Here is a 24,898-nt window from a genome sequence, read left to right on the forward strand (position 1 = left end):
TGGACACACTATGCCAAACAACTAGCAAGACAGGAACACAGCCCCATCCATTAGCAGAGAGGAGAGGCTGCCTAAAATCATAATAAGGCTACAGACACCCCAAAACACACCACCAGACGTGGTCCTGCCCACCAGAAAGACAAGATCCAGCCTCATCCATCAGAACACAGGCACTAGTCCCCTCAACCAGGAAACCTACTCAACCCACTGAACCAACCTTAGCCACTGGGGACAGACAACAAAAACAACAGGAACTACGAACCTGCAGCCTGCAAAAAGGAGACCCCAAACACGGTAAGATAAGCAAAATGAGAAGACAGAAAAACACACAGCAGATGAAGAAGCAAGGTAAAAACCCACCAGACCTAACAATGAAGAACAAATAGGCAGTCTACCCGAAAAAGAATTCAGAATAATGACAGTAAAGATGATCCAAAATCTTGGAAATAGAATAGAGAAAATGCAAGAAACATTTAACAAGGACCTAGAAGAACTAATGAGGAAGCAAGCAATGATGAACAACACAATAAATGAAATTAAAAATATTCTACTGCTTCCCTGGTGGCACAGTGCTTGCGAGTCCGCCTGCTGATGCAGGGGACACGAGTTCGTGCCCCAGTCCGGGAAGATCCCACATGCCGCAGAGCGGCTGGGCCTGTGAGCCGTGGATGCTGAGCCTGAGCGTCTGGAGCCTGTGCTCTGCAACGGGTGAGGCCACAACTGTGAGAGGCCCGCGTAACGCAAAAAACAAAACAAAACAAAAACTCTAGTTGGGATAAATAGCAAAATAACTGAGGCAGAAGAACGGATAAGTGACCTGGAAGATAAAATAGTGGAAATAACTACTGCAGAGCAGAATAAAGAAAAAAGAATGAAAAGAACTGAGGACAGTCTCAGAGACCTCTGGGACAACATTAAATGCACTAACATTCGAATTATAGGGGTCCCAGAAGAAGAAAAGAAAAAGAAAGGGACTGAGAAAATATTTGAAGAGATTATAGTTGAAAACTTCCCTAATACGGGAAAGGAAATAGTTAATCAAGTTCAGGAAGCACAGCGAGTCCCATACAGGATAAATCCAATGAGAAACACGCCAAGACACATATTAATCAAACTGTCAAAAATTAAATACAAAGAAAACATATTAAAAGCAGCAAGGGAAAAACAACAAATAACACACAAGGGAATCCCCATAAGGTTAACAGCTGATCTTTCAGCAGAAACTCTGCAAGCCAGAAGGGAGTGGCAGCATATATTTAAAGTGATGAAGGAGAAAAACCTACAACCAAGATTACTCTACCCAGCAAGGATCTCATTCAGATTTGATGGAGAAATTAAAACCTTTACAGACAAGCAAACGCTGAGAGAGTTCAGCACCACCAAACCAGCTTTACAACAAATGCTAAAGTAAATTCTCTAGGCAAGAAACACAAGAGAAGGAAAAGACCTACAAGAACAAACCTGAAACAATTAAGTAACTGGTAATAGGAACATACATATAGATAATTACATTAAATGTAAATGGATTAAATGCTCCCACCAAAAGACACAGACTGGCTGAATGGATACAAAAACAAGACCCATATATATGCTGTCTACAAGAGACCCACTTCAAACCTAGGGACACATACAGACTGAAAGTGAGGGGATGGAAAAAGATATTCCATATAAATGGAAATCAGAAGAAAGCTGGAGTAGCAATTCTCATATCAGACAAAATAGACTTTAAAATAAAAACTATTACGAGACAAAGAAGGACTCTACATAATGATCAAGGGATCGATCCAAGAAGAAGATAACAATTGTAAATATTTATACACCCAACATAGGAGCACCTCAATACATAAGGCAAATACTGACAGCCATAAAAGGGGAAATCGACAGTAACACAATCATAGTAGGGGACTCTAATACCCCACTTTCACCAATGGACAGATCATCCAAAATGAAAATAAATAAGGAAACACAAGCTTTAAATGATACATTACACAAGATGGACTTAATTGATATTTATAGGACATTCCACCCAAAAACAACAGAATACACATTTTTCTCAAGTGCTCATGGAACATTCTCCAGGATAGATCATATCCTGGAGCACAAATCTAGCCTTGGTAAATTTAAGAAAACTGAAATCGTATCAAGTATGTTTTCCGACCACAACGCTATGAGACTGGATATCAATTACAGGAAAAGATCTGTAAAAAATACAAACACATGGAGGCTAAACAATACACCACTTAATAACGAAGTGATCACTGAAGAAATCAAAGAGGAAATAAAAAATACTTAGAAACAAATGACAATGGAGACACGACGACCCAAAACCTATGGGATACAGCAAAAGCAGTTCTAAGAGGGAAGTTTATAGCAATACAATCATACCTTAAGAAACAGGAAATATCTCTATTAAACAACCTAACTTTGCACCTAAAGCAATTAGAAAAAAAAGAACAAAAAAACCCCAAATTTAGCAGAAGGATAGAAATCATAAAGATCAGATCAGAAATAAGTGAAAAAGAAATGAAGGAAATGATAGCAAAGATCAATAAAACTAAAAGCTGATTCTTTGAGAAGATAAAGTTGATAAACCATTAGCCAGACTCATCAAGAAAAAAAAGGGAGAAGACTCAAATCAATAGAATTAGAAATGAAAAAGGAGATGTAACAACTGACACTGCAGAAATACAAAAGATTATTAGAGATTACTACAAGCAACTGTATGGCAATAAAATGGACAACCTGGAAGAAATGGACAAATTCTTAGAAATGCACAACCTGCCGAGACTGAACCAGGAAGAAAGAGAAAATATGAACAGACCAATCACAAGCACTGAAATTGAAACTGTGATTAAAAATCTTCCAACAAACAAAAGCCCAGGACCAGATGGCTTCACAGGTGAATTCTATCAAACATTTAGAGAAGAGCTAACACCTATCCTTCTCAGACTCTTCCAAAAGATAGCAGAGGGAGGAACACTCCCAAACTCATTCTATGAGGCCACCATCACACTGATACCAAAACCAAAGACGTCACAAAGAAAGAAAACTACAGGCCAATATCACTGATGAACATAGATGCAAAAATCCTCAACAAAATACTAGCAAACAGAATCCAACAGCACATTAAAAGCATCATACACCATGATCAAGTGGGGTTTGTTCCAGGAACGCAAGGATTCTTCAATATACGCAAATCAATCAACGTGATACACCACATCAACAAACTGAAGAAGAAAAACCATATGATCATCTCAATAGATGCAGAGAAAGCTTTTGACAAAATTCAACACCCATTTATGAGAAAAACCCTGCAGAAAGTAGGCATAGAGGGAACTTTCCTCAACATAATAAAGGCCATATATGACAAACCCACAGCCAGCATTGCTCTCAATGGTGAAAAACTGAAACCATGTCCTCTAAGATCAGGAACAAGACAAGGTTGTCCACTCTCACCACTCTTATTGAACATAGTTTTGGAAGTTCTAGCCACAGCAATCAGAGACGAAAAAGAAATAAAAGGAATCCAAATTGGAAAAGAACAAGTAAAGCTGTCACTGTTTGCAGATGACATGATACTATACATAGAGAATCCTAAGGATGCTACCAGAAAACTACTAGAGCTAATCAATGAATTTGGTAAAGTAGCAGGATACAAAATTAATGCACAGAAATCTCTGGCATTCTTATACAGTAATGATGAAAAATCTGAGAGTGAAATTAAGAAAACACTCCCATTACCATAGCAACAAAAAGAATAAAATATCTAGGAATAAACCTACCTAAGGAGACAAAAGACCTGTATGCAGAAAACTATAAGACACTGCTGAAAGAAATTAAAGATGATACAAATAGGTGGTGAAATATACCATGTTCTTGGATTGGAAGAATCAACATTGTGAAAATGACTCTACTACCCAAAGCAATCTACAGATTCAATGCAATCTCTATCAAACTACCACTGGCATTTTTTACAGAACTAGAACAAAAAATTTCACAATTTGCATGGAAACACAAAAGACCCTGAATAACCAAAGCAATCTTGTGAACGAAAAATGGAGCTGCAGGAATCAGGCTCCCTGACTTCAGTCTTTACTACAAAGCTACAGTAATCAAGACAGTATGGTACTGGCACAAAAACAGAAATATAGATCAATGGAACAGGAAAGAAAGCCCAGAGATAAAACCAACATACATATGGTCACCTTATCTTTGATAAAGGAGGGAAGGATATACAGTTGAGAAAAGACAGCCTCTTCAATAAGTGGTGCTGGGAAAACTGGACAGCTACATGTAAAAGTATGAAGTATAAAGTATGGTGCTCCCTAACACCATATACAAAAATAAACTCAAAATGGGTTAAAGACCTAAATGTAAGGCCAAACACTCAAACTCTTGGAGGAAAACACAGGCAGAACACTCTATGACATAAATCACAGCAAGATCCTTTTTGACCCATCTCCTAGAGAAATGGAAATAAAAACAAAAATAAACAAATGGGACCTAATGAAACTTAAAAGCTTTTGCACAGCAAATGATACCATAAACAAGACCAGAAGATAACCCTCAGAATGGGAGAAAATATTTGCAAATGAAGCAACTGACAAAGGATTAATATCCAAAATTTATAAGCAACTCATGCAGCTCAATAACAAAAATACAAACAACCCAATCCAAAAATGCGCAGAAGAACTAAATAGACATTTATCCAAAGAAGATATACAGATTGCCAACAAACACATGAAAGAATGCTCAACATGATTAATCATTAGAGAAATGCAAATCAAAACTACAATGAGATATCATCTCATACCGGTCATAATGGCCATCATCAAAAACTCTAGAAACAATAAATGCTGGAGAGGGTGTGGAGAAAAGGGAACACTCTTGCACTGCTGGTGGGAAAGTAAATTGATACAGCCACTATGGAGAACAGTATGGAGGTTCCTTAAAAAACTACAAATAGAACTACCATATGACCCCGCGATCCCACTACTGGGCATATACCTTGAGAAAAACATAATTCAAAAAGAGTCATGTACCAAAATGTTCATTGCAGGGCTTCCCTGGTGGCGCAGTGGTTGAGAGTCCGCCTGCCGACGCGGGGGACACGGGTTCGTGCCCCGGTCCGAGAGGATCCCACATGCCGCGGAGCAGCTGGGCCCATGACCCATGGCCACTGGGCCTGCGCGTCTGGAGCCGGTGCTCTGCAACGGGAGAGGCCACAGGGGTGGGAGGCCCGCGTATCACAAAAAAAAAAAAAAAAATGTTCATTGCAGCTCTATTTACAATAGCCAGAACATGGAAGCAACCTAAGTGTCCATCAACAGATGAATGGATAAAGATGTGGCACATATATACAATGGAATATTACTCAGCCATAAAAAGAAATGAAACTGAGTTATTTGTAATGAGGTGGATAGACCTGGAGTCAGTCATACAGAGTGAAGTAAGTCAGAAGGAGAAAAACAAATACCGTATGCTAACACATATATATGGAATCTAAGAAAAAAAAATGTCATGAAGAGATTAGGGGTAGGATGGGAATAAAACACAGACCTACTAGAGCATGGACCTGAGGATATGGGGAGGGGGAAGGGTAAGCTGTGACGAAGTGAGACAATGGCATGGACATATATACACTACCAAATGTAAAATAGATAGCTAGAGGGAAGCAGCTGCATAGCACAGGGAGATCAGCTCTCTGTGCTTTGTGACCACCTAGAGGGGTGGGATAGGGAGGGTGGGAGGGAGGGAGATGCAAGAGGGAAGAGATATGGAAACATGTATAACTGATTCACTTTGTTGTAAAGCAGAAACTAACACACCATTGTAAAACAGTTATAATCCAATAAAGATGTTAAAAAAATAAATTAATTAAAATAATAAATTTTAAAAACTCTCTCAAAAAAAAAAAAAAAGCCGAGAGAGTGCATCATCACTAGATCTGTCTTAAAAGAAATTCTAAAAGAGTTTCTCAAGCTAAAATAAAATGAAATAGTACCGTGAAAACATGAGAATACACAATAGACTTGTAAACATAAGTATATAGTTAAGGTAGGAATACTTAAATAGTGTGATATGGTGGTGTGTTAAACAGTTAACTTTAGAATAAAGGTTAAAGTATGTGATGATTAAATAACTGCAGCTATAATCATTTTAATGTATAAACAATATACAAAGAGCTAAACTCCACAACATCTTATGGAGGGGAGTAAAAGAGTAGATTTTTTGTATGTGATGGAAGTTAAATTGTTATCAACATAAAATAGAGTGTTATATCTATAAGATGTTTTCTGTGAGCCTTATGGAACCACAAAGCAAAAACCTAGAGAAGATTCAGAAAATAAAAAGAGAAGGAAATCATAATATACCACTACACAATATCACTAATTCACAAAAAAAAGCAGAAGAGGAAGAAAGGAACAAGAAACAACAAAACATCCAGAAAACAATAAGATGGCATTGGTTAGTCCTTACCTACCAATAATTACTATAAACATAAATATATTAAATTCTTTAGTCAAAAGTCATAGAGTGGCTAGACAGATAAAAATTCATGATCAAACTATAAGCAGCCTATCAGAGACTCACTTCAATGTTAAAAACACAAGTAGGCTCAAAGTGAAGCACTGGAACAAGATATTCCATACAAGTGGAAACCAACAGAAAGCAGAGGTAGCTACAGTTACAGAAGACAAAAAAGAAAATCAGTCAAAAGCTGCAACAACAAAAATAAGGTCATTATATAATGATAACATTGTCAATTCATCAAGAATACAATTATATATAAATATGCCTTAACAATGGGGGACTTTAATATGTTAAGCAAATACTAACAGATTTGAAGATAGAAAGAGACAATACAAAAAAAAATTATAGGCATCTTTCATACCCAACTTTCAACAATGAATCCAAAAAGAAAATCAATGAGGAAGTACTGAACTTGAATTATACATTAGACCAAATGGACTTAACAGACAAAAACAGAGCAGTCCATCAAACGGGCAGAATACATATTCTTCTCCAGTGCACATTGAACATTCTCTAGGACAGATCATGTGATGGGTCACTAAACAAGTCTTAGCAAATTTAAGAAGACTGATCTCATACTAAGTGTTTTTTCAAATACAATGGTAAGAAACCAGAAATGAACAACAGGAAGAATCTGGAAAATTTACAAAAATGTGGAAATTAAACAACATGATCCTAAAGAATCAATGGGCTAAAGAAAAAATTTAAAAATAAAACATAAAAAGACTGAATCATGGGGCTTCCCTGGTGGCGCAGTGGTTGAGAGTCCGCCTGCCAATGCAGGGGATACGGGTTCGTGCCCCGGTCCGGGAGGATCCCGCGTGCCGCGGAGCGGCTGGGCCCGTGAGCCGTGGCCGCTGAGCCTGTGCGTCTGGGGCCTGTGCTCCGCAACGGGAGAGGCCACAACAGTGAGAGGCCCGCGTACCACAAAAAAAAAAAAAAAAAAGAAAAGACTGAATCATGAAGAAATAAAAATCTGAACAAGCCAAATTACTATTAAGGAGATTGAATCAGTTCTCAAAAACCTCCCAGCAAAAATATGTATTTTATAAATACGCTAGGGGAGACACACACAATGATATAAAATAAGGTAGAGCTATTGGTTCTGAATCTCTGATTTCTTAGAAAATATTTATCATTTGAGTTGAGCTATATTTCAGAAATTTAACACAACTGAGCATACATTAACAACATGATTCTTGTAAACTTTTTTGAAAATACAAAGAAGTGATAAAGAAGAGTATGTCTTACATGAGTGTGGAGTATAATGGAAACTTAGAAGAACAAGCCTTCACTGATTACAACTTCCACTTGTAAAGCCAATGTCTTTAATAAAGAAAGGTGAAAATGTTAATTTTTCAAAAACAAACTACAAACAAAGGAAAACTAAGAAGACATGGGAATTTCCAGATTTACTGTGATGGTTTATGCACATTTCTCAGTGAATCACACAAACCCCTTATTAAAGATAAAAGAAATATTTGAACATGATGGAGGAATCTTTAGAAAGCACCTAAACCAGTGAACATCAGGTGCATTGGGACAAATGATTATCAGGTGACTGAAGCACGCAAGACATTATCACTGCTGTGGTATTCTCGGTGAAAATACATAAGAAATCATAATCTGAAACTATCATGAAAAAAATGTAAGTTTATGCACATTTCAGTCCACATATACTTCTCATGTTCCCTGACTCTAATTCTGTATTTAAATAGTAAGTCTTTCTTATACACAGAGAGCAAATCTCTTCTAATTACTTTTCTTTTCCAGAACTTTGTGTTATCTAGATCACTAATGCCATCCCATTTAAAAGTGCATTTCCTGGGACTTCCCTGGTGGTGCAGTGGTTAAGAGTCCACCTGCCAATGCAGGGGACACGGGTTTGAGCCCTGGTCTGGGAAGATCCCACATGCACAGAGCAACCCTACATGCCACAACTACTGAGCCTACGCTCTACAGCCCGCGAGCCACAACTACTGAAGCCTGTCTGCCTAGAGCCCGTGCTCTGCAACAAGAGAAGCCACTGCAACGAGAAGCCCACACACCACAACGAAGAGTAGCCCCCACTCACTGCAACTAGAGAAAGCCCGTGGGCAGCAACGAAGACCCAACGCAGCCAGAAATAAATAAATTTATTTTTAAAAATTTTTAAAAAGAAAAGTGCATTTTCTTAATCCTGGTGTGATAAATTGTTGCATTCAGATATACATTAATCATTTCACTTTCCCCTTCTTCACTAATAGCTCAACATCCAAAATTATCCCATAGGGAATTTTGGATATTAATGCCTTCCCATGTAGATCTTTCACAAAGGGAATCATTTCAATAGTTGAATGTCATTCTCCACGCTCTATAGGGAGCCTGGATGCAGACAAGGGGGAAAAGGCTCTGGAACACAGGATAGAAGTATTCTAAAGTGCTGACTTTGACTGTCACAAGAAGGAAAAAAGTAAGTAGTTGAAAATGACCTTACTAGGCACATAAGAAGTAGAGAGTTAAAGATTTGTAGGTTCTTAATCCATGACATTTCAGGAGGAAAAGCAGACAGAGCCTCTGACCCAGGACAGGACAGTTACCTGAGAAGCTGCCATTTCCTCCTCTCCTTCCTCCTGTTCTGGGTCGTTATCTCATCGATATGATGTTGAGGAATCACATTGGGATCTTGAAAATATGCCTTCAGTGGTGTCAGCACAGCTCTTTCACCTCTTCCCACAACACCAACAGGCTAAAGGACCTTGAAATGCTGAAATGGCAACCTTCTGAAAAAGAGATTCCGGAACAATGAGCTCCTGCATGGAGACCGAACTGTGAGCTTTTTCTTTCCTGCCGACACGTGCTGTCCCCTCACACATATGCCCCAAAACTTCTGCTACAGCACAGAGTAAGTTGGCTACACTGACCTGCCCTTTCCAATCCCATGTAGAGCAGACACCAACGTCTCCCCAAAGGCAAAAGGGCTGAAGACTGCAAACAACTATCACCAGGTACCAGTAGCCCTTAGGCTTGTACTTAAACCGGGCCTAACCTTAGAATCACCTGGAGTTAAAACAATTTGGAAGCTCCCACCCAGATCAATAGACTCTGTGGGGAGGGCACAGGTGATGTTATTTCTAAATACTCATCATGTAATAATGGGAAATTGCATGGGAACCACGTAGCAAATGTTTCTTCTGAAGCTTTAAAGTGCATACAAATTGGCGGGGAAACAGGCCCCACTCTAAGTTATGAAACTCCTGTAGAGCTCAAAAAATGACATCTTTTACGAGTTTTCTTGTTCATGCAGATGTTACTCCCTCAGACCCATATTCAGTAGCACTGAGATAGAGATCAGGCATAGCACACCTGAGACCACTGAGTAGTGTGAAGGCTTCAGAGAATTTTCAGAAGTGCAGCTTCCCTGGGCCTGATTCCTAGGGGCCGAGTTCCTCCTGGAATAGATGTTGTCTTGTTGTTGCCTATGGTAAATGCTGCTTGGTTGGTGGAAATCATGTGGTGGGTTTAGGGATGGGTGAGGGGTCACCCTTATTAATCTTGCCAAAGGTACCCTTAGTCCTCAGGTCCTTTAGCCCCCTCTCCTCTCAGGGCCCACTTGACAGACAGGACTACCCAGGGAAAGGGCAGGACCACCTGTCCTCAGGTGAGCTGAGACTCCATACCCCAAAAGATGCAGAGCACAAAGTTGTTTACATCACAGATCTGTTTGAAAATAAACCAAAGGCAGCAATGAAGGGTGGATTAACATTTTGGGTTGGGAATGGACAGAAGACTTTGAAAATGATGCTATGAATGCATATTTAATGATTAACAAAGGAAGTTGTGATCTATGTTAAGTAATAAAGCACATTATACCTGAATTAACAGATCAGATTTTTCATTCATTGTATGTTTGTCTACGTGTGTGTGTTATAAAATTGTGGTGCCACAGTTTGTTCTCCCCATCTCCCCTTATGTGTTTATACTTTCTCACATTTTTAATATATTTTTATTTATTTATTTTGGCTGCACTGGATCTTAGTTGAGGCACACAGGATCTTCACTGTGGCATGTTTAGTTGCAGCATGCGGGATTTCTTTTGTTGTGGCATGTGGGCTTCTTAGCTGTGGCATGCATGTGGGATCTAGTTCCCCCACCAGGGATCAAACCCGGGCCCCCTGTATTGGGAGTGTGAAGTCTTACCCACTGGACCACCAGGGAAGTCCCTATACTTTCTCACATTTTAAAAAGCACATTGACTAAGGTAAAAATTAGAGAAAAGCATATCCACTTTTTCAAATATTCTCTGAGAATTCTGAATCTTTTTAAAATTTTATTTAAAATTTCTTTTTAACTTTTATAAAAGTTAACTTTAAAGGTTACTTTTCATTTACAGTTACTATAAAGTATTGGTTATTTTCCCCAATATGTATGTTGTACTATGTCTTTCAGCTATCTTACAACAAATTGTTTGTACTTTCCACTCCCCAACTCCTATATTGCCCCTCCCCGCCTCCTCACTAGTAACAAGTAGTTTGTTTAATATATCTCTGAGTTTGCTTCTTTTTTGTTATATTTACTGGTTTGTTTTATTTTTTAGATTCTACATATAAGTGATATCATACAGTATTTGACTTTCTCTGTCTGACTTATTTCACTTAGCATAACACCCTCCAAGTCCATTTATGTTGCTACAAATGGCAAAATTTCATTTTTTTGTGGCTGAATAGTATTGCATTGTACATATATACCACATTTTTTAAAATTTTTATTTTATGTTGGAGTATAGTTGATTTACAATGTTGTGTTAGTTTCAGGTATACAGCCAAGTAATATATATATATTTTCAAATTATTTACCTGTTTAGATTATTACAGAATATTGAGCAGAGTTCTCTGTGCTATACACTAGGTCCTTGTTGGTTATCTATTTGGGTATGTTAATCCCAAACTCTCAGTTTATCCCTCCCCCCCCCCCACACCTTTCCCCTTTGGTAACCATAAATTTGTTTTCTAAGTCTGGGAGTCTGTTTTGTAAATAAGCTCTTTGTATCATTTTTTTAGATTCCACATGTAAGTGATATCATATGATATTTGTCTTTCTCTGTCTGACTTTCTTCACTTAGTATGATAATCTCCAGGTCCATCCATGTTGCTTCAAATGGCATTATTTCACTGTTTTTAATGCCTGAGTAATATTCCATTGTATATATGTACCACATCTTCTTCATCCATTCATCTGTTGATGGACATTTAGGTTGCATCCATGGCTTGGCTGCTGTAAATAGTGCTGCAATGAACACTAGGGTGCATGTATCTTTTTGAGTTATGTTTTTTTCTGGATATATGCCCAGGAGTTGGATTGTTGGCTTATATGGTAGTTCTATTTTTAGTTTTTAAAGGAACCTCCACATTGTTCTCCATAGTGATTGTACCAATTTACATTCCCACTAGCAGCATAGCAGGGTTCCCTTTCCTTCCACCCCTTCACTAACATTTTTTTCTTTGTAGACTTTTTGATGATGGCCATTCTGACTGATGTGAGATAATACCTCATTGCAGTTTAGATTTGCATTTCTCTGATAATTTTTCAACATTGATGTACCTTGGGTAAGTTATATTGAGATAAGACAAAAAGAGGAAAGACAGTTTTTGTAGCTAAATTTCCTCAAGTTTCATCCATGTTGTAGCATATTCCTAGATCTTTTCCTTCTGAAGACTGAATAATATTCTATTATATGTGTATACCACATTTTGTTTATCCAGGAACTAGTGGGTGAACACTTAGGTTGCCTTCATACTTTAGCTACTGTGAATATAACTGCTATAAACAGTGGAGTACAAATATTTCTTCAAGACACTGCTTTCAATTCTTTTGGGTATACCCCAAAGTAAAATTACTGGATCATATAGTAATTCTACTTTTCAGTATCAGAAAAAATCATCATACTGTTTTGCAAAGCAGCTGTATTGTTCTACATTCCCACTGACATAGCACAATGGTTTCAGTTCCCTCACATCCTCACCAATTCTTGTTTTCTGCTTGTGTGTGTGTGTGCATACACACAAATATATAAACATGTATCTAGTGACATGAAGCATATTTTCAAGTGCTTATTGTCATTTGTACATCTTTTTTGGAGAAATATCTATTCAAGTCTTTTGTCCATTTTATTTTTTAAAATTTATTTTATTTATTTATTTTTGGCTGCGTTGGGTCTTCGCCGCTGCACGTGGGCTTTCTCCAGTTGCAGCGAGCAGGGGCTGCTCTTGGTTGTGGCACGCGGGCTTCTCACTGCGGTCGCTTTTCTTGTTGCAGAGCACAGGCTCCAGGCATGCGGGCTTCAGCAGTTGTGGCACGCAGGCTCAGCAGTTGCGGCTCGCGGGCTCCAGAGCACAGGCTCAGTAGTTGTGGTGCACGGGCCCAGCCGCTCCGCAGCACGTGGGATCTTCCCGGACCAGGGCTTGAACCCGCATCCCCTGCATTGGCAGGCAGATTCCCAACCACTGTGCCACCAGGGAAGCCCTTTTGTCCATTTTTGAATCAGGGTGTTTGCTTTTTTCTTTCAGTTGTAGGAGTTCTCTGTATATTCCGAATAGAAATCCCTTCTCAGATATATGGCTTTAAAATATTTTCTCCCGGGCTTCCCTGGTGGTGCAGTGGTTGAGAGTCCGCCTGCCGATGCAGGGGACACGGGTTTGTGCCCCGGTCCGGGAAGTTCCCACATGCCGAGGAGCAGCTAGGCCCGTGAGCCATGGCCGCTGAGCCTGCGCGTCTGGAGCCTGTGCTCCGCAACAGGAGAGGCCATAACAGTGAGAGGCCCATGTACCGCAAAAAAAAAAAAAAAAAAATTCTCCCATCTTATGAGTTGCCATTTTATTATGTTTATGGTTTCTTTGATATACATATTTTAAAATCTATGTACTGCAATTTATTTATTTTTCTGTTAGTTATTCCTTTGTTTCATATTGAAGAAAACACTGCCAAATCCAATATCATGAAGCTCTTGTCCTATGTCTTCTAAGACTTTTATTGTTTTGGGTCTTATGCTGAGTTTCTTGATACATTTTTATTAATTATTAATTTTTGTATATGATGTTAGGTAAGCATCCATCTTCTTTCTTTTGCATGTTGACAACAAGACTTCCCAGCACCATTTGTTAAAGACTGTCCTTTCTACTTTGAATGGACTTGGCAAATTGTCAAAAATCATTTGGCCATATAGCAAGGTTTATTTCTGGGTGCTCTATTCTATTCTATTCGTTGTGAATAATGGAGAAAACAGTATAATCTATCTAAGTTGATGAAGAACATAAAGAAAGACCAGGACTAGATTTAGAAGGGCAATATAGGAGAGCAAAGAATAAAAGGCAGTGTGAGAGAAAATCTTGTATTTGCAAGATAATGGAAATATGATCATGCTAGAACACTAAAAGCCTGACCTTGAACAAGAGAGTAAATGTTTTAGCAAGGAACATAATACTTACCCATCTCTGAGAGAAATATAGTATGGGCATAAAGATGAACCACAAATAAATATATGTAAAAGGGAAGGGTTTTCATGGTGTGAGAATATTGTGGAATTTGAAATACAATTTACTTCTGTTCTACCATTGTCTCTAAAATTTATCAAAGTGTTTATACCATCAATTCCAATTCTGGTAATATGCTTGACAGGCTTACATATGAACTTCATCAGACCAGTAAATGTACATTCATAGTAGGACTGTTCCCTGAAACAAAACAATACAAAACCTGGAAAGACTATAAAGAGGAATATAGGTAAATTTACTTTATTAACACACACACACAGATGCAATGATGGTTAACAGTCCAAAAACAGAGGGACAGCATGGGTGCAAGATGTTAATCCCCAGGCTGGCGGTGTGGGGCAGAGTTTGAGGGTAACACAGGTAGAAAAAGGCTTTTGTCAAGTCCTTGATTTCTGAGTTAGGTAGACTCACAAGTAACTTTTATTTCAAAATGAATGTACGCACTAAACAATTTTTTAAACCAGGAGAAGTAAACATGAGTGATAAGAAATTTCAAACTGTTACAATTCAAACAGGATATTAGAAAAAATTAAATAATATGATTTAAGGGCTTCCCTGGTGGTGCAGTGGTTAAGAATCCACCTGCTAATTCAGGGGACATGGGTTCGAGCCCTGGTCCGGGAAGATCCCACCTGCCGTGGAGCACCTAAGCCTGTGGGCCACAACTAGAGCCCGTGCTCTAGAGCCCACAGGCCACAACTACTGAAGCCCACATGCCTAGAGCCCATGCCTCACAGCAAGAGAAGCCACTGCAATGAGAAGCCCTCACACTGCAATGAAGAGTAGCCCCTGCTCGCCACAGCTAGAGAAAAGCCGCGTGCAGCAACGAAGACCCAACGTAGCCAAAAATAAATAAATAAAGTAAATGATTTTATTTTAAAAATAATATGATTTAAGAATGAAGTAGAGAGATTGTCCAAGATGATGGCATGGAAGGACCCTGAGCTCAATTCCTCTCCCAGCACACCAAAATCACAACTATTTACAGAACAGCAATTGATGGAAAAGGCTGAAACCTATCATAAAATATCTTCTACAGTTAAGGACATAAAGAAGACACCACAACCAGACAGGTGGTGGGGAAGGAATCTCGGTATAGTCAAGACCGATACTCCCAGGTGGGTGACCCACAATGGGAAAATAATTACAATTTCTGAGGTTCTCCCAGAGAGTGAGGGATATGAACCCCACATTGGGTTCCCCAGCCCAGGGTCCTGTGCTGGGAAGAATAGTCCCTAGAATGATGGGCTTTGAAGACCAGTAGGGCTTATTTTCCAGAGAGGCAGAGGACTATGTGAAATAGAGACTCTACTCTTGAGGGTGCACACAAAATCCCACATGCTCTGAGACACAGGGCAGAACAGTAATTTGAAAGGATCCTGGGTCATACCTACCTCCTGATCTTGGAGAGTCTCCTGGAGAGGCCGGAGGCAGCTACGGCACATCCTCAGGGACATAGACTCTGGCAGCAGCCACTTTGGGGAGCTCCTTCTACCTGTGTACACTGGTACTAGCAAGCATAATTTCAGAATCCTGCCTCTAGCTTATTACTCAAGACCTAGCCCCATACATTTCCACAAGTCTATAGACAGAAGTAGTAGGATGCCACAGGCCAAGCAACTAACTGAGCAGGGACACAGCCCCATCCACCAGCAGACAGGCTGCCTTAAGATACTCTCAAGTCCACAGCTGCCCCTGGACTTGACTTCAACCACTAGAAGCCCTAGGACCATGCTCCACACACCAGTGCACAGGCACTAGATCCAGGACCCCCAGGACCCTCCAGCTAGAGATGCTGGTTCCCAACTCCACCCACCAGTGGGCAGGTACCAGGCCAAGAATCCCCAGCCCCTCCCAGAAGTGAGCCTGTTCTAGCCTTGGGACCAACCTCACCCATAAACAGGTGGTCACCACCCAGGGACTTGCTGGAACTTGGCCTAACCAACAGCAAACCTGCTCTAGCCTTAGGAGCAGCTTCACAAACCAACAGGCAGACACCATTCCCAGGTATACCACTGCCCAGCAGCCTGTGGAACCAGCCCACTCACTAGCAGGCCAGAACAAGCCCTAAGACTGGCTGGGCCCTGGCAGCAACCACTACTGAGCCTGCTCAAGCTTCACAACCAGCCAGCCCCACCCACCAGTGGACAGACAGCAGACCTAGGACTGCCACAGCCCAGCAGCCTGCAGACCCAGGCTAAAAACCAGCAGGCCAGCACCAGCCATGGACTCAGCTGGGTCCTGACCCTACCCATCAGAATGCCAGCACAGGATTTGGGATGCTCCAGACCCCACAGCCAGCTGTGTCAGGAACAGTGGTCCAACAACACTTCTAGGAACCCTGGGCTCTACATCTAGAGCCCAGAAACTGGCTCTGCCTGCCAGTAAGCCAGCATAGCCCCAGGACTTGGCTTTATACACCAGTGATTGGTCACTAGGCCTGATATCTCCTGGACCCCAACTCCACCCACAAGTGAGCCAGCAGTAGATTCAGTGTCGCCCAGGACTGTGTGCAGCCAGCTGCCTCACAATTCTGTCCCACCAAGAAGTACTGACAGCCTCCATACAAGGCAGAGCCTGGCAAACAACCAGATTGGGGGCAGCCAAACCTACCAGACTACCCACAGTAGTCAGCCCACCACAACAGAAGGACCCAAGCAACCCACATAGAGGGTGCACCTAGAGCATATAGTTCTAGTGACCAGGGGAGAGTGGGCTGCTGGGACACACAGGACATCTACAAAAGGCCACTTCTCTAAGGTCAGTAAATGTAACTAACCTACCAGAAGCATAGCAAGAAAATGAGGTGACAGAGAAACATGATCCAAATTAAGGAACAAGATAAGAACAAAGAAGATCTAAGTGAAGTGGAGATAGCCAATCTACTCAAGGAAGACTTCAAGGTAATGATTATAAAGATGATCAAAGAACTCAGGAGAAGAATGGACAACCAGAGCAAGAAGTTTTTAAAAGAGTTAGAATCTTAAAGAACAACCAAACAGAGATGAGGAATACATAACTGAAATGAAAAATACACTAAAAGGAAACAAATGTAGACTAAATAATATAGAGAAATGAATCAGAAAACTGCAAGATAGAATACTGGAAATCACTGAAGGTGAACAACAACAAAAAGTAGAATAAAAGAAATGAGGACATTTTAACAGACCTCTGAAACAACATCAAGAGCACTAACATTTGCATTATAGTGGTCCCAGAAGGAAAAGGGGAAAGAGTAAGAAGCAGAGAACATACTTGGAGACACAAAAGCTGAAAAATTGCCTTACCTGGGAAAGAAAACAGACATCCACGTCCACTAAACACAGTATGCCCCAAACAGGATCAACCGAAAAAGGACCATACCAAGACTCACTGCAAATTAAAATGGCAAAAATTAAAGATAAAGAGAGACTATCAAAAGGAGCAAAGGAAAAGCAACAAGTTACATACATGGGAACTAGCATAAGGTCATCTCCTGACTTTTCAGGATAAACTCTGCAGACCAGAAGTGAGTGGTATGGTATATTTAAAGTGATGAAAGGGAAAACCCTATAACCAAAAATACTCTACACAGCAAGGCTCTCGTTCAGATTTGATGGCGCGATCTAAAGTTTTATAGAGAAACATAACTAAGAGTTCAGCATCACCAAACTAGCTTTATGAGAAATATTAAAGGGGTTAAGTGAAAAAGAAAAGACCACAACGAAACATGAAAATTATGAAAGGAAAAACCTCACTGGTAAAGGCAAATATTTAGTAAATGTAGTAAATCAACCATGTACACAGCTAGTAGGAAGGATAAAAGAAAAAGTAGTAAAATCACCTATATTCACAATAAAGTTAAGGGACACACAAAACAAGTAGGTATAAAATATGATATCAAAACCAGTACTTGTGAGGGAAGGAGAGCAAAAATGCAGGGTTGTTAATATGCATGTGATATTAAGAGATCAGCAACCTAAAATAATCATACACACACACACATATAAATGTCCTGGTAACTATAAACCAAAAATCAATAATAGATAAACACACACAAAACAAACACAAAACTGAAAGAAATCCAAACATAATATTAAAGATAGTCCTCACATCACAGGGGAAGAGAAAAAAGAAGAAAGGAACACTGAAGAAATTAAAGAGGAATTCCAAAAATACCTGGAGACAAATGAAAATGAACACTGAATGATCCAAAATCTATGGGACACAGCCAACAGTGATACAAGTTTCATCTCAGGAAACAAGAAAAAATATCAAATAAACCACCTAACGTTACACCTGAAGCAACTAGAAAAAGAAGGAAAAAATAACTCAAAGTAGGTAGAAACATAGGAATTATAAAGATCAGAGTAGATTTTTTTTTAATAGCTACTAAAAATTCAATAGAAAAGATCAATGAAACTAAGGGCTGATTCTCTGAAAAGATACACAAAATTGATATACATTTACCCAGACTCATTGAGAAAAACAGAGAGGGCCCAAATCAATAACATCAGAAATGAAAAAAGAGAAGTTACAAATGACACAACAGAAACACAAAGGATCATAAGAAATTAATATGAATGACTATATATGCCAATAAAATGAACAAAGTAGAAGAAATGGACAAATTCCTAGAATTGTACCATTTCCCAGGACTGAACCCAGAAGAAATAGAAAATATGAACAGAGCAATTGCCAATAATGAAATAGAATCAGTAATAATTAAAAACAAAAAAACTCCACAAACAAAAGTGAAGGATCAGATGGCTTCAGAGTTGAATTCTACCAAACATTTAGAAAAGAAGTTAACACATAACCTTCTCAAACTATTCCAAAATATTGCAGAGGATTAGGTCAGCATCATCCTGATACCAAAATCAGACAAAAAATCACATAAAAAAATAAAATTACTAGGCAATGTCACTGATCTACATGCAAAAATCCTCAAAAAATATCAGCAAAATGAGTCCACCAATATATTAAAAGTATCACACACCATGGTCAAGTGGGATTAATCCCAGGGAGTCAAGGATGGTTCAGTATTTCATATCAATCCATGTGATAAACCACAGTAAAAAATTGAAGAATAAAAACCATATGATAAAAAAAAATGATCATCTCAACACATGCATAAAAATCTTTTGACAAAATTCAACATCAATTCATGATTAAAAGCTCTCCAGACACTGGGTATAGAGGATACATACCTCAACATAATAAAGGCCATTTGGAGAAGGCAACAGCTAACATCATACTCAATGGTGAAAAACTGAAAGCATTTCTTTAAGGTCTGGGTCAAGACAGGAATGCCCACTCTTGCCACTTTTATTCAACATAGTATTGGAAATCCAGGCACACCAAATCAGACAAGAAAAAGAAATAAAAGCAAACCAAATTGGAAAGGAAGAAGTACAACTGTCACTGTCTGCAGATGACGTAACACTGTACATAGAAAATCCTAAAGACGCCACCAAAACACCACTAGAGCACATCAATGAATTCAGAAAAGTTGCAAGATACAAAATTAATATACAGATCTGTTGCATTTATATACACTGACAATGAACTATCAGAAAGAGAAATTAAAGAAACTATACTATATGCAATAACATCACAAAGAATAAAATATCTAGGAATAAACATACCTAAGCAGGTAAAAGACACATACTCAAAAAACTATCAGACATTGATAAAAGAAGTTGAAGGCAACACAAAAAGATGAAAAAATATATCATGCTCATGGATTGGAAGAATTAATACTTTTAAAATGACCATACTACCATATATATATATATATAGTATATCTCACATGCTCTTTCATTTCATGTAGCTATTCCTATAACTCCAGGCTGAGTTTGTTTCCCGGAAAATATATTATTTCAGATACCTATTTGCACACTCAAGACTCCTCTGTAATCCCAGATTATTTAAGAGACTTCTGCTTGACACTGCCTAGATTCTGAAGCTCCACTACAAGCATTAATAAAATTATATTTACATAGGTATTTATATGATAATCAGACAATAATGCATTTACAATTGTACTATGATTTATTGCTTCTTTTGGAGCATAAAATTGTCTTATTTGCCACTCTCTTGTAAATTACTGTTTGTAAATTATACTTAGGACTTAGAGAGGAATGAATATACAAAAAACTGACCAATGTGCAAATATCATCAATTTACATATATCTTACAAGATTAGGAAATTCTCCCATTATTATCAAAGAAAAACAAAGCCTGGATACTCTTCAGTCATGAATCAAGAGAATGCAGGGGACTAGAGGTAAGAGACAGTAATCAATGCAGCAGAGTTCACCATTCATCAGCTGGGATTACTAAAAGGAGCCAAACAAATGTGAAATATGGAAGAGAGGGTTACAAAGACACAAAAGTGCTCACCAAGACAAGGACGCTTTGGGTGGCTCTAGATTCGGGGGAGGATCTAGCAGAGATACTAGTCTATGGATATGTTGAATCTGCTGCCTGTGCCTATTCAAGATGAAAACCATAGAGACATGGATCAGATCATGAGCAGCAAATATGAAACATCAGGGAATACGTAATAACAGTCCTACAGTCAGTAAGATGGCGATATTGTTATGAAATAAATCTTAACCGAATCCCAAATCCTTTTTCTGTTGACAAACCTAGCACACTTAATTACTATGATATACTTACAAATCTAGTTAGCTGTGTTTTTCCAATAGTTTAGATATATATTTATCTGTTTTCCTAACTTGTTATTATAGTTTAAGTTGGTGGTAATTATTATTTTAGTACCAACAAGTTTCCAGTTCAGTATCTTAATATAGATGCTCTCATTGTAATACTACAGAAAACTGCAATACGACAAAGTTAGATTTAATACATGCAAGACAGGCTCTATATTAGAACAGCAACAGAGAGAGCCATATGTTTCCGTGCCTGAACAAAATGGAATACCACCTATCACAGGAATTGTTGAATAGCATCATAGTGTGCCTTAAAGTAGTTGTTATGAATCACTAATATTAATAAAATTGTGTAGGGTAAAAAATTTTTACTAATTTCACATCATATTATCATCAATTTATTAATATGTGAGTGAAGTAAAACTATTAGCAGTAAAGACAGATACACCTTTTATGTTATTTTAACATACAAGATAGTTATGTAAAAATGCAATCTCTCATGTGTGAAATCTTCTGCATTTTATTAAGTTGAAATCATACATTTTTATTGATAGAATATTTTTTTAACAGAGGAAATATCACAAGATACATTTGAGACTGACTTCTGTTCTCTGAAACTCATTATTATACATTTATATTTCCTTAAGGACGAATTCCTTTTCTTCAAGAGGGAAGACCATCTCATCAAAATAGACCACCGACGATGGCAGCAGAAAAGTTTCTGTCTCCATTAAGTACTTCATACACCCTGAGTTAGAGAACATATTTCTCTTCTCTGCCATTTGGATACAACATTCTGTGCAGGACTAAATGACTTACATACATTTCTCTTAGTCTTTATTATCAGCATGTGGTGTTACAGGCTCATACCTGCAGTAATCCTGAACATTTAGTCTCTGATTCCAGTCATTAATATGAACAACAGATTGGCTTCTGCACTTAAGAGTATATTTAAAGTCAGGTTGCAGTATTACTTGGATTCAGCACCAAGAATCATGGTCATTGTGAATTACACTAAATTACATTAGAAGCTGTAACAGATTGATGGAGGAACTATAATCCCAATCTCTCTTTACTAGTTCAGCTCAAACTTCAGAATTATTTCAACTTCCTGTATGGCTTTGGCACTGGACCAGAATCAAACCCTGAAGAATCACTTTTTCTGGAATAAATATTTACTTAAATACCTGATACCCTCCCATAGACAGTCATCCTTTCAGACTGAAAGAAAAAATTGTCACCTGACTCCTTTCTGCTGCCAGGGTGGTGGGCTCAGATTGATTGTCAAGACAGCCAGTACCCATGTTGGAGGGAAGCACTCATAAACCTAGGTGTAGGTGTGTGATTCTCTGGCCTCATCTCCCCTCACAACTGCAAGTATCTTTTCACCTGTAGGTGCAATAAGAGATCAGTTTGGGGGAACAGAGGATATTTGTGAAAAACTTTATCCCAGTGGTTAATTACCAAAAAAAAAAAAAAAAAAACCTACAAACTACTAGTTATTTCCAAGGAGATCATTGAAGAGTTTTGAAAGACTGCTTTTTTTGTTTTATGTTATCCCAAATGAAAAGTCAGACAGAGTCTCATGTGAAAGAAGCAGGAAATACTGAGTAGGCTGTGGAAACTGGAAATACACAAGAGCCTGAAAGATCTTATAGAGGCTATAAATAATGCTTGAATCAAAAGTTTGGAGGCAGGCTTCCCTGGTGGTGCAGTGGTTAAGAATCCACCTGCCAATGCAGGGGACATGGGTTCGAGCCCTTGTCCAGAAGATCCCACATGCCACAGGGCAGCTAAGCCCAGGTACCACAACTACTGAGCCTGTGCACCTATAGCCTGTGCTCCACAACAATAGAAGCCACTGCAATGAGAAGCCCGTGCACCAACAATGAAGAGTAGCCCCCACTCACTGCAACTAGAGAAAGCCCATGCACAGCAATGAAGCCCCAATGCAGCCAAAAATAAATAAATAAATAAATTTATTTATTTTTAAAAAACAAGTTTGGTGTCACATCATGGGGAAACAGAACCAACCTGAAAAAGCTCTCAATGGTCAAATGTAGATGAACTTGAACAACAAAATAAAGAGCATGGAACTGAATGATAATAACAAAATATTCAATAAATACATAGGATTCCATATCAATGTTAAAAATATAATTATAGAAATAAATGGAGAAAAGGAATATATTCTGTACATAAGGATGATGAATAATATAAGGAGTTATTCATCTTTTAAAGTGGGGAAGATTATTTTATCCTCTCAGCCCCTCCTTCCAATGAGATACACTTAGTGATTGCCCTACAAAAAATACAGTATGGAAAAGAAAAACACAGTAACTTCACAATGGAGAAACCTCACAAATACTTTAAACAAGTGATGGACCACCTTAACGATAAACCATGTCAATTACCAAATGATATGACATGATGAGATATGGAATCTTTCTCGAAAATTACTCATTTATTCTAATCATGAGGAACACAAACTCAGCTTTAGGGATATTCTAAGCAGTGTCTCATCAGTATTCCTCAAACTCATCAAGGTCATGAAAAATAAGGGAAGACTGAGAGGGTCATAGAGCACAAGAGACAGGGAACATATATGACTATATGTACCTAATGTTCTCGACTGGGTCCTGGAATAGAAGAATGACATAGGGTCAAAACTGGTGAGATGCAAATAAAGTCCGGAATTCAGCTAACAGTAATGTACCAGTGGACATTTCCTAGTTTTCACAAATGCAGCATGGTAATGTACAACGGTAACTATAGAGAAAACTGGATGAAAACATATCTGAGACCTCTCTGTATTATCTTTGAAGCTTTTCTACAATTCTAAAATTATTTCATAACAAAATATTGACCTATAATTATATAAAAGTTCATAATTGAATTACAAATAGTTATGTTAACTGATTACCTCTGAGTTTATACCCTTTTTTATTTTCTAAGGAAGGCATTTTAACTCTTTTCTTGATTTCAAAAATAAACTATTAAACAAAATAGATTCATATATTTTGCCTTCTATGTTGTTCCAAATTTAATGAAAAGGTCCTCTATAAATGTGTTTTCTAAGGTCAGAAATGCAGGAGTTCCTCTTGAAACCTCTTTCTTTGTCAATAAAGGGGGTATCACAGGAAAGTCTTCTTTGTGCAGATTATAAAAGCCCATTTTTCATGTACACCAAATCTCTAATCAGTTGTTGGCTCCCACATGCTGCTTCCTTAAAATCCACTTGAAACATCTTCCTGAGTTCTTTGTAGTGAGCCTACAGCTCATTCTTCCAGTGTTTACTGGAAAATTTTTAGTAAGTTAATCTCTCAACAAGCATTTCAAAGGTCCACAGTTTATGACAGCCAGAAGACATAAACCTAGGCCCCCCAAAATAATTTTCACTGAAGCAGAGCTTCCCAGACCACATTTTAAAGCCAAGCTTCCTCCTTCACCTTTGGACATCACACCTATGCCATCTGCTTTATTCATTCCGACCTACCAGAGGGTATGACTGTTAGCTCCTTTTCTTCACATCCCCACTCTTTCCTTTGCTCAAAAAAGGTGACCAGGTTTAGCTTAGAGACAGCAAGACCTGTTTATTTTAAAAAGGAATATGACTCATCCCAGGGATCCTACAATTTCCAATCTAGTACTGTGTTCAGCAGAGAAAAGAGGACACTGTATGTTATAGAAAATGATTTCACCAAATAGTATTTCCTGACAGCCCCTTTAAAATACATAGGAAGAATTTCTAATTTGCAGATTTTGAGGCCAAAATGTGATATTCTCCTTCCCTGTTTTCACCTGCCCTTCCGCCTCACAGTCAACCACTAATTCTGCTACAGCAATGGGGAATGTGGTTTGCAAGGACCTGACCCGACCACACAGACTCTATTACCTTTTCTTGAACCAAAGGTTGGACTCAACTCTCACATCACAAATATACCTGAGAGCCCTCTTGCTTAACTCTGGTTTCACCCTGGAATTGCCTGAAGCATGCAGTTTAAAAAAATTTATTGTAATCTATATAAATTATGCTGTTCACCTGAAACTATGTTGTACACCTGAATCAAATATAATATTGTAGGTCAATTATACTTTTTTTTTTTTTAATGTGCTCTCAGGCAGAACCTGTGAAGGAGGACTTCCCAGGTGGCTCAGTGGTTACAAATCCGCCTGCCA

General features: G+C 38.5%; 1 protein-coding gene and 1 long non-coding RNA gene across 3 annotated transcripts in view; one reads left to right on the forward strand and one right to left on the reverse strand.

Moving 5' to 3' along the window:
• Positions 1 to 10,395, forward strand: part of LOC131752469 (uncharacterized) — a 67,969-nt gene extending 57,574 nt beyond the window's left edge. The window contains exon 6 of one of the 2 annotated variants that reach the window (XR_010839872.1): positions 9,262 to 10,395. This is a non-coding gene — a long non-coding RNA (uncharacterized lncRNA). Of the gene's footprint in view, positions 1 to 8,307; positions 8,687 to 9,261 lie in introns of those variants that run through there. The other variant, XR_010839871.1, reaches the window with a different exon arrangement.
• LOC131752465 (putative protein FAM90A10) overlaps positions 1 to 22,033 on the reverse strand; it is a 50,000-nt gene extending 27,967 nt beyond the window's left edge. Inside the window, exon 1 of the mRNA XM_067030122.1 lies at positions 21,961 to 22,033. Coding sequence (XP_066886223.1) covers positions 21,961 to 22,023 — 63 coding nt within the window. The 5' untranslated portion in view covers positions 22,024 to 22,033. The remainder of the gene's footprint in view (positions 1 to 21,960) is intronic.
• Positions 22,034 to 24,898: the final 2,865 nt, after the last annotated feature.

Source organism: Kogia breviceps, chromosome 3, assembly GCF_026419965.1.
Source record: "Kogia breviceps isolate mKogBre1 chromosome 3, mKogBre1 haplotype 1, whole genome shotgun sequence".
NCBI classification, from domain to species: Eukaryota; Metazoa; Chordata; class Mammalia; order Artiodactyla; family Physeteridae; genus Kogia; species Kogia breviceps.